Raw genomic sequence first — 15,769 nt, 5'->3', positions numbered from 1 at the left:
ATCTGGCAGAAGATCCTGAAGGCAAACTTATTGTGTGCTTGATATACTGGCACAACCCTCTTTCAAGTGGGTGAATGTTTAATTTTCTGACTTCCACTGATGGAAAGTAACTAAGGACGTTTAGTCAACTACTGTAATTAAGTACATTTTTGAGGCACTTTTGCTTGAGCATTTCCATTAAATGCTACTGTATTTCTTTAATCTAAAAAGGTCTTCCACTGATTACTTAATACTAAAAGAGTTTATCCCCTCCGGTTTGGATGTTTTAAAATACACCCGGCACTCCCAGGCAGCTCCCCCGCATGCGTCACAAGGTCTAGACGTCTCTGCTCCACTTCCCTCTGTGAACCAGGGCGTACCTCACCTCCCCCTTCTCTCCGCCACTCGACTCTTTCCCAACTCTCGTCGGTCCTCTCCGTGCTGTCCTGTGCCGCTTCTCTCCTGTCATCCCCCGGCCCTCCATTACGGTGGATTCATGCTCGGCTCTCGCCCTCCTCCGTCGCCATGCAGAACAACCACAATAAGGAGCATCTCTATAAGATTCTTGTGATAGGGGACCTCGGGGTCGGCAAGACCAGCATCATCAAGCGGTATGTCCATCACAACTTCAGCCCCAACTACCGAGCCACCATCGGGGTGGACTTCGCACTGAAAGTCCTCAACTGGGACCAGGAGACGGTGCGCCTACAGCTGTGGGACATTGCAGGTACAGTCCAACTTTTACGCACGAATGAATAACGGCTTATTTAATATCTTTAAAATATATATTTTTATATATGACTTAGGCTACTGCTCAATAATACATGGATCATGGTGTATTTGTCAATATTTTTTCAAAAACCTTTTTTTTGGTTTGTTTTTTAGATGAAGCTGAAAATGGAATACACTTTGGTAGACAGATTATATTGGCAGTTTAATAAATCCACTCGGTCGATGGTAAATAGTCTTTTTAGTGAAATTAGCTTAAGGCTACATTTTGAAATTCATTGTGACAAGCTATAGTCCTTAGGGAAATGTTTATAATTGTTTTTTCCCTTTTTCTGAATGTCACTTGATTGAATTAATCTGCTAAACAATTACATAAAGTGGTTATGAAAATCACCTTTTCCATCCTCAATGAATGCCATTTTAGATAAGAGACAAAACTTTCCAAACAATATGAAACATTTATCAGAGGTTGGCTGCTCAAGTGAAAAATAGAGATGTTTTTATTCAGGAAAGGCAACAAGTTGCTTCAAGTCAAATATGGAGGATGGAAACTTGATTACTATATTGTAAAGAAAATGTGTATTTTAGATCCACCGATAGTTTGAGGTTAGTGATAAAATGACAACCATGCAGGGAAGGAGCATGAGACCATGTCGTCACAGTTGGAGTTATCCAGGGTTAATATTCCTCACTCATGTGTACCAGCTGACCTGTTGGCATTACTCACTTCAAATCATTTGGCAACTACATTTCTGCATTTACATGTTTTCGCTTTAATTACACACACAGACACACACACACACACACACACACAAAAAAAAGAAATCTAGAGAAGTTATGAAACAGAAACTTTCTCTAACCATGGTGCCTAAATCACATATAGCATCATGAATATTATTATATATTTTATTGATATTCATTTACACGATATTTGACACCTTTCATGCACAAAACAAAGTTAAATCTGTTTCACTCTATGGGGCTGTGTCGTGGTAGCAAATAAGTTGTCTTAATAACGTGGTTAACTCATGAATTCATTCGTTCATACATACATATTTACATGTATTCAATACATAACAGTAAATCGGCTGCTCCCCCAGTGGCCACTCACTTCTTCTCTGCAATCTACTGAAGAAGAAGTGACTTTCTTCACTCAATCTTCTTCGTAAATATTTTGATTCGTTTTTTTTGTACTATGTATGTTTGTAGTTATTGGGGTTCAGATATGACCCACCCAGACCTGGAGAGCAGAGCAGTCCTTTCGATAAAGTAGAGAATATCTGCTGTGAAAAGGAGAAGTTGTAATCTCAGTATTTAAATGCTTTGATTGTCTTTGGGGGAACACAGAAATAATGAAGCCAAACAAACCTAAAGGCCACAGCAGTCTCATCTCACGTGAGTGTCGGCTGAGGTTTAGAAGAATCCTCTGACCTGCTGCTCTCTCCCCTCCTGTGCGCCCTCTCCAGTAAGCACAAGCAGTCATGTGTCTCAAACTCATGTGAGGGAGATTTGAGGCCCAAGCTCTTGTATACAGAAAAGCTTTTATTGTGAGCTAAGGATGAGTGTCTCCCTCTGTGAAAACTGCTATAGGTCGGTACTGTATGTGCTCCCTACGTACTCGCCCTAAAGTAATGGAAGCCAAGAGGTGGGAACGCCTGAATTGTTCATCTTAGTTCGGCATAGTCCGTCCATTATATTATCATATGGCTTCTCCATTTAGCTAGGATCATAGAAAGGACAAGATTATGTCAACTAAACACACTGGTTTCAAAGCAAATATGTACATTAAATGTCCTGAAAGAAGTTTGCACCTGGCATCTTACTTTACCCAGCACTGCCGTTGGCTTGTTTGGGGATTTGATGATGCACTGAAGTTTGCGGATGCAATAAATCACGTGCATTTCCTAAGACAAATGATAGCATCAACTGTTCTATGTCCAGGGCTGACAGAGTGACGTGGCTATAGTTGCACACACATAGCATGGAGATGTGAAGCTGGTTTAGGGCTTATTAGAGCGGCTTTATAGATTGTTCAGCCTTTTTGAAATCACATCGATATACATGTTGAGCTGTGGAAGTCAGTGGCTGCAGAAGCCATTGAGGTTGGAAAGACTCAGTTTCAAAAAGGTGCGGTCATGTAAACCTATGCACCAATCAGCATTCAGTCAAATCTGATCAAACTACACCCACACACTGGGTGTAGTTAGAGATTTTAACTGTTAAATTTATAACATTTTTTTCCGAAGTTAAAATATTGCATATTTAGTCCTTAATATTTAATTTGATAGAGAAATACTTGAGTTTCAAATCAATATTTTAAGTATTTTTATCATTTATATTTGATACAAGTTTCTGCCCTTCTGGCATGTCCTTGAACGAGACCTCATCCCAGCTGTTGTGCAGCTGGCCCCGCGCTCTGATCCACCTGTGCAGGAGAGCAGGTGAACAGCAAATGTTCCTTTGGGCCTCATCACAGTAGCATGAAAATGAATATCAACCCCTTTCTTCTTCACTACGATGCAAACTGCTTTGGGAAGGATCAGCTGAGGTTTTAGGTTCAGTCCACAGTGTGACAATGTTTGGTACTGATGGTGCTCTAGCAAACGTTATGGATGGGAAAAATCAGTGTGGATACAACATTCCTACAGAGCTTATCGAATTAATTTTACCCTCAGGAATTTCTACAGTTCACAGGCAAGCACGCACACACACACTCACACATACACTAACACCAAAGACTCCTCTCTCCTCCTCCAATCATGCCTCTATCCGTGTCTCCATCTTATCTCTCTCTTTCTGCAGCACTTTTACCAGTAAAAACATGCATGTCATTTTGTGTGTATCCGTGTTTGTGGTTGAGAGAGTGGGTGAGGTATGTCGGGAATGCTTGCTCGGTAGCACACATGAGACGGGAGTGTGATAAAATGAGTTAATCGGATGATTCATGCCTCTGTGTCTGTTTGCTGCTGAGGTGACACAGCATCACTTGCAGCTTTTTCGGTGCCAGCATGTGGCTCATCGCCACCATAAAGGGGTGCAAAATAACAAGATGTGCTTCAAGAAAGTACAACATGTTTCTGCACCTTTACACCAAAATGCTAATCATTTTATTTGTGTGTGTATACGTCTGTGTCCTTGTCCGTGTGTGTTTTCTAGGTCAGGAGAGGTTTGGCAACATGACCCGCGTGTACTACCGCGAGGCCATGGGCGCCTTTATTGTGTTTGACGTCACAAGGCCCGCCTCCTTTGAGGCCATCACCAAATGGAAGGAGGACTTGGATTCCAAACTGACACTTGCCAATGGGAAACCTGTTGCCACTGTGCTTTTGGCTAATAAATGCGACGAGGGCCGGGACGTACTGACCAATAATGGAATAAAGATGGAGAAGTTCTGCCAGGAGAACGGTTTTGTGGGATGGTACGAGACGTCCGCTAAGGTGAGAAAGATGGGACACACACATATAAATACAAAGCAGTGACATAGCGATAGCATTGTGGTGCTGTGGATAGACAGAGTAGCTTTCAACAGGAGCTCTTAGGCTCAAGCAGGCGTGTCCTTCCTGTTCAAATGTCCTTGAGAAGCATCTGACTCCCTACCAGCTTGACTATATCAGACCCAGCACCCGATCACCCTGTGGGGACGCTACCACAGAGGCACATTCAGGATGTGAAGAAATCCTGTAACAGGAGGCTTGTTTTTACAAGATTAGTTAAAAAACACATTTCACTACACTCAATGTTACAAAGTATTTATGTAAGCTTGTTGCTGTAACTTTTACAATTATTTGACTGAGCAACAAAGTACACAGAAATGATAAATTATGAAACGCAAATATGAAACTCTTAAACTTAAAAACTTTGATAAACTATAGTGCAGTATAATTACTTATTGATGCAGACAGGAATGAAATAATGTGGTGAGTGAATCCTGATGGTGAGATGAGCTGAGGATTCACCCACCCACACACTAAGTCACCGAGACACCAACACAAGCTCTGATAGCAGCTAATGAAGAGAAGGAATCTCACAGCTGGGTGTTAAGGGAGGAAAATAGACCGGGACGTGCGCACACACGCTCACACACTCACTCACAAACTGTTACAGTACTGAATTTGTATGTACTGTACAAACAGTGCAGTCAAATTTGACCAATGTGGAAGCACTCTCAATTACAGTGCTGTATATAAAAGTATGAATTGACTTACTCTTGTTTTGTTTTGTTTCTTTAAGTCCCATTCTCTGGGTGTTTGGAAACGCCTTGAGTGAATTTCTTAAAACTTGGCACAAACATCCTCCTGCACTCAGGGTTGAAATGAATAGAATTGGTCAAAACGTGTTTTTGGCCACAACTTATGAATTCATATGCTTTTTATGAATTATGAATTTCACGCAAATGCTAACACACAGACACGGATGTAAACTGCAACATGACTCATTGGTGGAGGCATACATGGTAATTCTACTTTTGAATTGAGAGGCTTTACTTAAAAGCACCGCCACCAGTCATGTGACATTTGTTCAAGTTGGTCACAGAGTGTGAGCTGGAATGTGAAAGATTCTACTGGTTGCAGTGTTAACTGTAGAGTCTGAAGCCCATACAGGCATTTTGTTTTGTGTTTGTTTTCATAAAAACCTGCCAAGTCATCCTATTTGTAATCATAAATATAAATAGCAGTAGACCATAAATATTTCACGACATGCATCTTGATGCCTCAAGTGTCATTTGCCCAAGAAAAGTTAATTTTTTTTAGCTGATTGAGTGTATAGAGTCTGTACGCATGCACATGTTCTGCATGCACAATAATGCACAGGGAATTGAGTGAAGTTGGCAGAGTGCAGAGCAGGTGTTTTTGTTGTGTTATATTTTGCTTTGGAAGAATCTTTTGTAGCAGATCTAACAGTAAGTATGATAGATCACGACATGGCACAGGGAGCTGCTGCAGACCGCAGGAGGTCACATCCTACTGAGCACACTGTTAGATCCTTTGAATATTCAGTATTTCTACTGCTACTGCATCACATACTGTAATGACTTCATAAATGATTATCCTGGTAGCCACATTTTGTAATTATATAATTGAAACTGGTTCCAGACCCGTTGTTGCAATTCATGTCCTTCTCTGCACCCTGCTTCCTGCCTGTACCCAATTAAGGCAAAATTCACCAAAAATAACCTTTCATAATTGCATAATGAAAAATAACAAACATGGAAAAAAAATGCAAAATGACTGTGTAAAGTTGTACCTCATTTAAATTTACAATATGGAGAGTAGAATAGAATGAGCTGCACTTCAGGCATTTATTTATGTCAGACAAAGATCATACTGTTGTTGTACTGTTTATTTAAAACGTTCCCTCAACTGTATTTAGTTTACACCACTTTCATTCTGTCAAGATAACATCAAATCAAAGCTACTCAGCTGTGACAGAAAACACACTCTTTCACATTATTCAGCACCTCATGCTTTATATTTGTGAGCTACAGATTGCTGATTAATGAATCATTATGTTCAATTTGGGTTTGAATATTTATCTCTCCAGTTTGCAAGTGCCTGCGTAGATTTAACATATTCGTATTTTTATTTGACAATAGCGTCTTTGCTACTGTGAGAGTGTAATCGTGTTCATATTATTGTCTGCAAAGGCATTAAGATTGTTACATGTCGACATACATCAGAAATACCTAACTATTTATGCTATTGTTGTTGAGATTCAACACATTGTACTCTACTTGTTTGATCACTCATCGCATTGTGTTGGTATGTAAATGAGGGATGGGGTTGTTTTGTCATTTGTCACTGCCTGAACTACAGAGACCACTGGCAGCAGCTGGGAAGATATTTATGTAAAAGTACCTTCTCACAACATGGCTGCTGGCTGGTGCCTCATCCGTCCACTCAGTCTAGTCACGGTCCATTCGGTTCACTCACCTGCTCGCACAGGTTGTTTTTTTTAGCAGCACTTGTTTTATACCTTTTATAAAAATGTTTGCATTTATCCATTTCTCTTGCCTCCTCCTCTCTTTTTTTGCCCACCATCTCTCCTACTATTTGTTCCTTCTACTTTTTCCTCTCGTTCAGGAAAACATCAACATCGATGAAGCGGCTAACTGCTTGGTGAAACACATCATTGCCAGTGAGAATGACATGCTCCAATCAGAAGTCCCGGACACCATCACCCCCCAGTTAGAGAACGACAAAGGCGGGACATGCTCCTCCTGCTTCAGGTCCCAGTAAGAGCCCTCGACAGCTGGATGTCCTTTTGTATCTCATTACACACAAAGTTGAGTTTGTCTGTGAGCAGGAGACTGAGGGAGAAGTGCTTTGGCTGTTTTTTTGTTTTTAGGAAGCATTTACTGGTGCCAACTCTTTCCCAGTCTTGTAGCTCGGATGGGGGGGTTGGGGGATGGGTGCTTAGAGGATGGCAGACAGGCAGCTGGCTCAAGAAATGAAGACAGAAAGAGAGGAATAGAGATGGCTGCAGCTGTGTGCGCTTGTCAAAGGCAAAGTCACCTTCTGGACGACTTCAAGTCTTACAGTTAATGAACACATGCACAAAAAGATTGCAGCAAATCACAGTATATCTGTAAAAGGGTCCATAGAGGTAATCTCTAGTTGTTATCTCTCTCCCTCCTTCTCTTGCCCCACTCTGTGTCTGAGTTTGTCTCTGCTTGTTTCTCTCTCCTCAGCCCTCCCTAGTTTTTCACACGTCATTCTGGTCGAATAAACAGGCGGAAAGCACATTTATCTATCGTTTTCCTCCAGATATTGAAATTCAATCTCAGTCCTGATAACACTACAGCTGTATTATTCGCTATGGTTTCTTCCGATTTGGTTTTATTTCATTTTGTTTGGTCATTTTTATGGCACTGTCTTTTCTTGTCTTACCTCATCTGCCAGCTCAGTAATGTATAGCGGATTATATTGATAATTAAAGTGCCTTTTCTAAACCATTTTATTTAATGTCATCAATAGATGTATTCAATGCATATTGTATTTATAAGTGCACTTAAAGGTGTGTAGAATGACCTCACTTTTCATCACGGAGGTAAGCTTCCACTCATTTCCATGGCAACACATTCAAAATACTATGCCAAACATTGTGTGTTTCAAAGAATGACTCCTTAAAGCAACAATAAAGTCTATTGTTCCATTAAATGGTTTTATATTAAATCTGAATTCCACTGTTCAATATTTGTAATATTTGTAATTATGGAATAAATGCATTTATATATAAATATATACAAACATGTACATAATATATGGAATATAATGAGAATCCAGTTTTCAACATGCACTTATGAATAAACCATAGCTTTACTGACCTTTGTCTGAATGTGATTTTATGTTGAAAATTGCACACCCAGGTGTTTTCAATCACTCTGGCTGATTAGACCAACAATAGTAAAGGTGTCCATGTGTCCATTTTGTGTTTATGTTTTGATTTCACTATCATTTCACTTGTTTTTTAAAAAAAAGCACTCTCCATCATGTCTGTGTGCCCACAGACAGTAGATCCAGATATTTGAACACAAGTCAAACAACAGAAATTTAGATCCAGAGCAGAAAATCCTATTTAGAGGGGTCCCAGGAGCAATTCAAACTATTATCAGGGTTTTTATATCTCTGGACAGTTTGTGTGTTTTGGAGTTGTGACCAGATCACACTTGATTGACATGCCCTTGTTAATTGTTGCTGTTACAAAGAATAAACATGGCACAAACAGGCAGAGTGACATTTTTTTTTTGTTTCAAGATTATTTAAAGGTTTTGCAACCAGCAGCGTCACAACTATTCAGGTCAGATGTCCGTTAAAGTTGTGGTCAATTAACACACCATTCCCCAAACCATTTACTTTTTCAATCAGTTAATGCACAATCTGAATTACAACAATATTGCTGGATCTGCATGATTAATGAGGGGTGCATTATTTTTCAAGGTGCTTGGTCGGACAGCAACATACCATTTTAAGTTAACAAATCAAATTGATGCACTTCTTCTGGCACTGAACCACAGAATGTATTTCCAATGCTGTGTCTCTCTCTTTAACACATTTCAGGCTTGTGGACAAACATTCATTTATTCCTGTTAGAAGAGGATTATGTCTTTTTCACAGCATGTGTCACAGGTCACTCCAGCTAATATGCTAAAAATCCCATTTCACAGAGAAAAAGTTCAGAATCCAGTGTAATAGTTCTAGATTTATTTTTCTTGGTGACTGGCCTCTGACATGTTATGTGACTGCAGCCAGCCAACACCACCTTCATACTGTAACTGAAAACACACACTTTAAAGGTCATGAGATACTGTACCTAGAATTGTTTGATATTAATGATCATTTCATTGAGATTAAAAGTTCCTTCCTTTTGGGATTTTTAGTTGTCAGAGTAAAGAACAGGAAAACCAGGGGTTGTCTACACTGCCACACTATTTTCAATAGTTAGTTAGGTAGGTTCAGGGATTTCCTATGCTAATAAAAAGCGATCACACAAAGAAGAAGCCAGATTAGGGCAATACTATTTAGATTTACTTGTAAATGCTTTTTAAAATCCAGTCACAGATTCAAGTACGGTCTTGCTCGATTTGTACACATGCTGCACCAAAACGTTACTGTCCTGTTACTCAACCTTTTTCAGTCTTTTGCCTCCTCCAGCCTCAGACCAACTCTCTGTCTAATTAACGCCCTCTGAAGATAACATTTTGGACCTCGTTTAACACTGTGGTTTCTTTTCATCCCAGTGAGACGAAGACACGATCTATTGTTCAGCAAGAGTGTCTGTTGGATATCGGTTCAGAAGTGAGGGCATGCACCCGAGAAAAAGACGGTGCCGCTCTCTAATTTGTAATAATTGGATCTGATTTTCAGCATTGATGTAACAATTTGTTCGAGAAAACACAGGGCAGAGCGAGCAGGGAGAGAAGTTATGTGGGAATTTTCCTCTGCTGTGTGTCAGAAGCTGACCCTTCTCTGTACTCTCACACACACACACACACACACACACACACACACACACACACACACTCAGAGCCTTACAGACCACGCCCCTGTGTCACGTGGTCACGTGTTCGTACCATATAAGGAGTCAGAGCTCCGTCAGTGAGGAGATGACGTTTAGATAACATCATATTAATAATAATAATAATAATAAATAATAACAACATTCACAACTTAAAGTTATAAAGTCAGATAAACAAAGACCTCCATCTTGGTTTCTGCACAGAAGCTGAAGTCAAGCAGCCATTTTGTTTCACAACTTACCGCGGCCGTAGCAACAGTAACTAAGGGGGCGGGGCTTACCGGAGGGTCAGTTCAGAGGGAGTGACGGCGAGAACACGGAGACTCCGCGAGACTTGAATGGACAAGTTATTCCAGCGTGAGTCCAGGAGAGCAGTAAGAGAGGAGACCTGCTGGACCCAAGAGAGCAGGACCAGGACCAGGACAAGAACCAGGACCAGGACCAGAACCAGGACCAGGACATAAAGCAGGTTTAAGAAACTCTGAGATGGACAGCGGTACCAAGAGTCACCAAGGCAACAGGTAAAGTTATAAACATTAAATAATGTGGCCTGTGAGGAAACAGGAAGCTACCAAAATAAAGTTCATTCAGTGTTTGACTTTAGATCTACTAGTTCAGCTTCAATGTGTTTATTACCGTGTTATAAACACAAACAACCACGAGACATGGGGGGGGCTGTCTGTATGGTTGGTAGTGTGTGTGTGTGTGTGTGTGGGAGGGGGGGTGTTAACGTTAACAGGTTATTGATAGTTCTCTGGTTTATTTCAGCTACTAGATGTAAATGTAAACATGTTGAATTCATAACTTTGTGTTTCTGATGGTTAGTTAACTAACTATCTCCAGAGCTGGTCTGGGGGTCCCGGAGAGGGTCGGTGAGGGTTTTGAGGTGGGACAGAGGTCAGGGTGACGGGTCTGTAGTCATGAAGTCCTATGATCCTTGTTCTTTGTGGACGGGGGTGATGGTGGAGGTGTTGAAGCTGGTAGGTGGTCTCCATGGAGGTGTTGAAGCTGGTAGGTGGTCTCCATGGAGGCCTTGAAGCTGTTATGTTTGATGTCTGTGAACACTGGAGACAGCTGATCAGCATAATGCTTCAGGTGGGGGGGGGAGACAGAGTCCTTGTCGGCTGGTTTGCGGGGGTTCTGTCTTTTAAACATGCTGGAGAGAGACGTCATTGTGGTGACGTCATGGGGGGGAGGGGACCCCCTCCCCCCCATCCCCCAGGGCGGGCTGGGGGATGGGGTCATGGGAAGCCCAGGAAGCGGAAGGACTCCACCACGTCGACGGGGGAGTCACACAGGGTGATAGGGGGAGTCACACAGGGTGATAGGGGCAGGTGGGGCTGCATTCTTCCGGACATCCACAACCATCTCCACTGTCTTTCGAGCATTGAGCTCCAAGTTGTTCAGGCCGCACCAGGTCACCAGATGGTCAGTCTCCCACCTGTAGGCGGACTCATCCACCAGAGATGAGTCCAATGAGGGTGGTGTCATCCGCGAACTTCAGGAGCTTGACGGACTGGTGACTGTAGGTGCAGCTGTTGGTGTACAGGGAGAAGAGCAGAGGGGAAAGAACGCAGCCTTGGGGGGAACCGGTGCTGATGGTCCGGGAGGCTGAGACGTGTTTTCCCAGCTTGACGTGCTGATCCTGTCAGACAGGAAGTCTGTGATCCACTTGCAGGTGGAGTCGGGCACGTGCAGCTGGGATGGGTGATACAGAGGCATGGGCCCCTGCTGGGCTGGGGGAGGGGGACCTGGTGATCTGGGACTGGTTGATGGAGCTGTGGGGGATGGAGTCAGGACTGTCCCATTGTCCATCAAAGCGACAATAGAACTGTGTGGGGGGTTTTTGGCTTGTAGTTGGTGATCTACCTGAGGCCTCTCCAGACAGAAGCAGAGTCACTTGCTGAGAGCTGGTGTTGCAGTTTCTCAGAGTACATTCCTTTAGTGTCTCTCACCGCCTTACTAAACCTGTACTTTGACTCTTTATACAAGTCCTTGTCCCCACTCCTAAATGCCTGATCCTTTTGCAGTCTTAGCTGTCTGAGTTCTGCTGTAAACCAGGGTTTGTCATTGTTGTAACTCACCCTGGTGCTTGATGGAACACAGCTGTCCTCACAGAAGCTGATATATGAAGTTACAGCCTCTGTGTACTCATCCAGACTGTTGGTAGCAGTCCTGAGAACATCCCAGTCTGTACAGTCCAAGCACGCCCGAAGATCCTCCATAGCCTCACTGGTCCACTTCTTGTGTGGACTTCACAATAGATGAGCAGGACAAAATAAGCATTCATAAGAAAAGGAAAATCCTCCGTTTTGTGTCCATCGCCCTCAAAGCCGCTAACCGTGACTTTAGACGTCTCCGTAGGTCTGATAACTCTGCTGGGCACGCTCACTGATCGCTCCATTAACAGCTGCTTCCTCTGTAATAATGCAGACTTTAACTGAACAACAGCTGCTAGCAAAGACAACAAGGTCAGCAACACCTGTAATCAGTTCTCCATGTTGAATTAACCTGGTAGTCGATAATCAAGGCTGTTGTTGTTTGTGATATCTTCAAGGAAAAGGGTCACGTGATAGGGGCGTGACCAATCAGGGAAGAACACGTCGTGACTGCTAACAACTAATCAAGTAGCGAACGCGGGCGTCTACGTCATCGTTTATAAACGTATCCGTTTACGTTCGTCCACACTAGGAGGTAACTCCAGAGTTTTTAAACTTATCCGTCAAACTCGTTTTCTGAAACAGAAACCAGGACCAGGAGCACGACAAGACCGGACTGGAGGAGGACCAGCGGAACCCGGACCACAGGAGCAGCAACAGAGGACCAGCAGCAGGACCGTCCTCTGACAGCAGCGGTGTTCAAGTCAGTGTTCAGGATCTGACGGATACAAATGAACGCTGGTGTAGTTTTGATTAAGTGACTAAGTGTGTTCTTATGTCTGTCTGTCTGTTGCTATAGAAATGGGGAGGATCCTCCACAACTTCTGGATTTGCACAGATTGACAGCGGACGGAGACCTCACATCTGTGACCAATGTGGGAAAGGGTTCCCGTGGAAGAGTAGTTTAGAAATCCATCAACGCATTCACACTGGAGAGAGACCTTACAGCTGTGACCAGTGTGGGAAAGCTTTCCTGTGTAAGAGTAAGCTAACAATCCATCAACGTATTCACACTGGAGAGAAACGTCACAGCTGTGACCAGTGTGAGAAAGGGTTCCCGTCTAAGAGTGAGCTAACAATCCATCAACGCATTCACACTGGAGAGAAACATCACAGCTGTGACCAGTGTGGGAAAGCTTTCCTGTGTAAGAGTAAGCTAACAATCCATCAACGTATTCACACTGGAGAGAAACGTCACAGCTGTGACCAGTGTGGGAAAGCTTTCAATCGTTCATGCGGCCTGAAACTCCATCAACGCATTCACACAGGAGAGAAACCTCACATCTGTGACCAATGTGGGAAAGCTTTCACACAGTTATCCCAGTTAAAGGTCCACCGGCATATTCACACCGGAGAGAAACCATACCGTTGTAACCAATGTGAGAAATCTTTTGCAGCCCCAGCAAACTTCATAAAACACCAACGTGTTCACACCGGAGAGAAACCATACTGGTGTGACCAATGCGGGAAAGGTTTTGCTTCGCAGAGTAACTTTACTGTCCACCAACGTGTTCACACTGGAGAGAAACCGTACTGGTGCGACAAATGTGGGAAAACTTTTTCTCGAATTAGCAACCTTAAAGTCCACCAACGCATCCACACATCATCGCCAAGCTAGTTCCCCCCCATGTCCCGATAGCTGTGTTGTTTTTATGACCTTCTCTCACATTGATATCATGGAAAGAGTCTCCTACAACTCTTTGTAGTTGTCTTTGGTCTCTTTGTAGTTGACCCATTAGTCCCGTAGACCTGTTCATTAATCCATCCTCGAGTCGACAGAAAGTTCAAGAACATTCACATCCGACACCAGAGACCATCTTAAATCCCCCCCCCAAAACAACCATCTGTTATCATGTGACTTCTGGATTAGATCGACGGACGGACGGACGGATAGATAGATAGATAGATAGATAGGTAGATAGATAGTTAGTTAGCATAATTAGTGTTCCCATTATTGTTTTCATAAATGTTTTTTGTTATTGTTCTCTTTTAGTGAAACGTTCTTTTATTTTAGTGGCCTTCTCTTTAAATAATCTTTTGTTACGTTCATGTTGAGTTTGTATTTTCTGTTTTGAATCCATTTGTTCAGACTAAACATTGTTTCATGACAGTGAGGAGCTGATCGGACTCTTGGTCACTCGTTGATGATCAATGACCTCAGGAGTTGAAAATGTTACACAATTAATAAAGTTCTATAATTCTTCTAAATGTTTAAATGTGTTTTATTTCTGTTTGTGTCGCTGTAAAGCCGATGACGTCATGTTCTCATCTTCATTAATATTCATCGTATCAATAACACAAATGCATTTGTCAAACTTCAGTCAGTTAAAGTCTAAATGTACGATAAAAACAGCTGAAAGTCTTTTATGTGCAAAAGATTCAAACTAAAGATTTGATGTGAAGCAGCGCGTTTCTCATTATAATCTCCTCATCTTGAGCTAATTATTTTTATTTTTAGTTAAGGAAAAATAATTTTTCCATGAATTAAGATAAAATATGAAGTGAAAATATTAAACTCACTATGCAAGTAAATTAAGCATTGTTTACCCACCCACTCCCACAGACAGTCAAACAGATGCCAGCAGAGTCAGCAGCAACACAGAGACAGAGTTCCCTTCCAGCTGTGTTTGAAAGCCAGCGGAAATATGAGAGAGGCTCAAAAGTTGCGAAGAGGTTAAACAGAGCAGTGGCTGAGTTCATCTGTACTGATCGGGTGCTATGATGGCACCATGTAGTTTTCATTAATATCTTGCTGTAGGCTAATACTAATATTAATGCCATTTGTTAAGTGTTCAAAAAGCTGGGCAGGAACAAGCTGGTAAAAAAGGGAACCATACAGATGTTTTATTTATTACTATTATAGATAAATATACCAGTATCGTATTGTATTTGTGGTATTGTATCGAATTCTGGTATCGTTTCGTAAGTATCGGGTATCATGATATTTATGGCAGGTATCGTATCGAAGCCATCATTTTGGTATCGTGACAACCCTACGTTGAGGTAGTTGTGAGTCTCGTTGAGGAAGTTTTGAGTTTCGTTGAGGAAGTTTTGAGTTTCGTTGAGGTAGTTTAGAGTCTCTGAGGTAGTTTTGAGTCTCGTTGAGGAACGTTTTGAGTCTCGTTGAGGTAGTTTTGAGTCTCGTTGAGGAACGTTTTGAGTCTCGTTTAGGTAGTTTTGAATCTCGTTGAGGAACTTTAGAGTCTCGTTGAGGTAGTTTTGAGCCTTGTTGAGGTAGTTTAGAGTCTCGTTGAGGTAGTTTAGAGTCTTGTTGAGGTAGTTTAGAGTCTCATTGAGGTAGTTTAGAGTCTTGTTGAGGTAGTTTAGAGTCTTGTTGAGGTAGTTTTGAGTCTCGTTGAGGTAGTTTTGAGTCAGTTCAGGTACTCGTCTCTCTGAAGACTTGAGACAGGAGACGGAGGGTGAGACAGACTTTTCACCTTTTAGAAACTCTGCTTGAAGATCTGGACTTCTCAGAGACAGATGAGGAAGAGGAGGAGCTGAATGTCTGGTGCAGCCGTCACTGAGGTAAATGTTATTGATGATGATGATGATGATGAAGGTGGTGATGAAGACTTCATGATGAATGTTTGCAGTGGGAGGAGCAATCAATAGATTTAAACTGAGATTAAGATCTCCTGCTGTTTTATGGAAAACATCAGATATCAGATTATTATTGATAATACATTGACTTGTAATGACATTTTAATGTACAGAGTACCTGAACAGGTAGAGAACAGGTAGAGAACAGAGTACCTGAACAGGTAGTGAACAGAGTACCTGAACAGGTAGAGAACAGAGTACCTGAGCAGGTAGTGTACAGAGTACCTGACCACGTAGTGTACAGAGTACCTGAACAGGTAGTGAACAGAGTACCTGAACAGGTAGAG

General features: G+C 42.1%; 2 protein-coding genes across 2 annotated transcripts; both read left to right on the top strand.

The window, feature by feature from the left end:
- Positions 1–365: 365 nt before the first annotated feature.
- Positions 366–8,026, top strand: rab38a (RAB38a, member RAS oncogene family). Its single transcript, XM_031861033.1, has 3 exons — positions 366–706; positions 3,865–4,145; positions 6,789–8,026. Exons 1-3 carry the CDS (start codon positions 505–507, stop codon positions 6,942–6,944), a joined length of 639 nt encoding a protein of 212 aa, XP_031716893.1. The 5' UTR covers positions 366–504; the 3' UTR covers positions 6,945–8,026.
- A 2,183-nt stretch (positions 8,027–10,209) lies between these two features.
- On the top strand, positions 10,210–13,500 carry LOC116390854 (zinc finger protein 239-like). Its single transcript, XM_031860968.1, has 3 exons — positions 10,210–10,244; positions 12,468–12,585; positions 12,682–13,500. Exons 1-3 carry the CDS (start codon positions 10,210–10,212, stop codon positions 13,498–13,500), a joined length of 972 nt encoding a protein of 323 aa, XP_031716828.1.
- Positions 13,501–15,769: the final 2,269 nt, after the last annotated feature.

The sequence above is a fragment of the Anarrhichthys ocellatus genome, unplaced genomic scaffold, assembly GCF_004355925.1.
Source record: "Anarrhichthys ocellatus isolate YVR2014 unplaced genomic scaffold, GSC_Weel_1.0 scaffold24, whole genome shotgun sequence".
In the NCBI taxonomy this organism is placed as follows: domain Eukaryota; kingdom Metazoa; phylum Chordata; class Actinopteri; order Perciformes; family Anarhichadidae; genus Anarrhichthys; species Anarrhichthys ocellatus.
This window is presented reverse-complemented; position numbering and strand designations above follow the sequence as displayed.

Coding starts and splice junctions, on each gene's coding strand:
- rab38a (XM_031861033.1), top strand. CDS start 505: ATGCAGAACAACCACAATAAGGAGCATCTCTATAAGATTCTTGTGATA. Junction 707..3,864: donor ACAGCTGTGGGACATTGCAG/GTACAGTCCAAC, acceptor TGTGTTTTCTAG/GTCAGGAGAGGTTTGGCAAC. Junction 4,146..6,788: donor GGTACGAGACGTCCGCTAAG/GTGAGAAAGATG, acceptor CCTCTCGTTCAG/GAAAACATCAACATCGATGA.
- LOC116390854 (XM_031860968.1), top strand. CDS start 10,210: ATGGACAGCGGTACCAAGAGTCACCAAGGCAACAG. Junction 10,245..12,467: donor AAGAGTCACCAAGGCAACAG/GTAAAGTTATAA, acceptor TTTCTGAAACAG/AAACCAGGACCAGGAGCACG. Junction 12,586..12,681: donor CTGACAGCAGCGGTGTTCAA/GTCAGTGTTCAG, acceptor CTGTTGCTATAG/AAATGGGGAGGATCCTCCAC.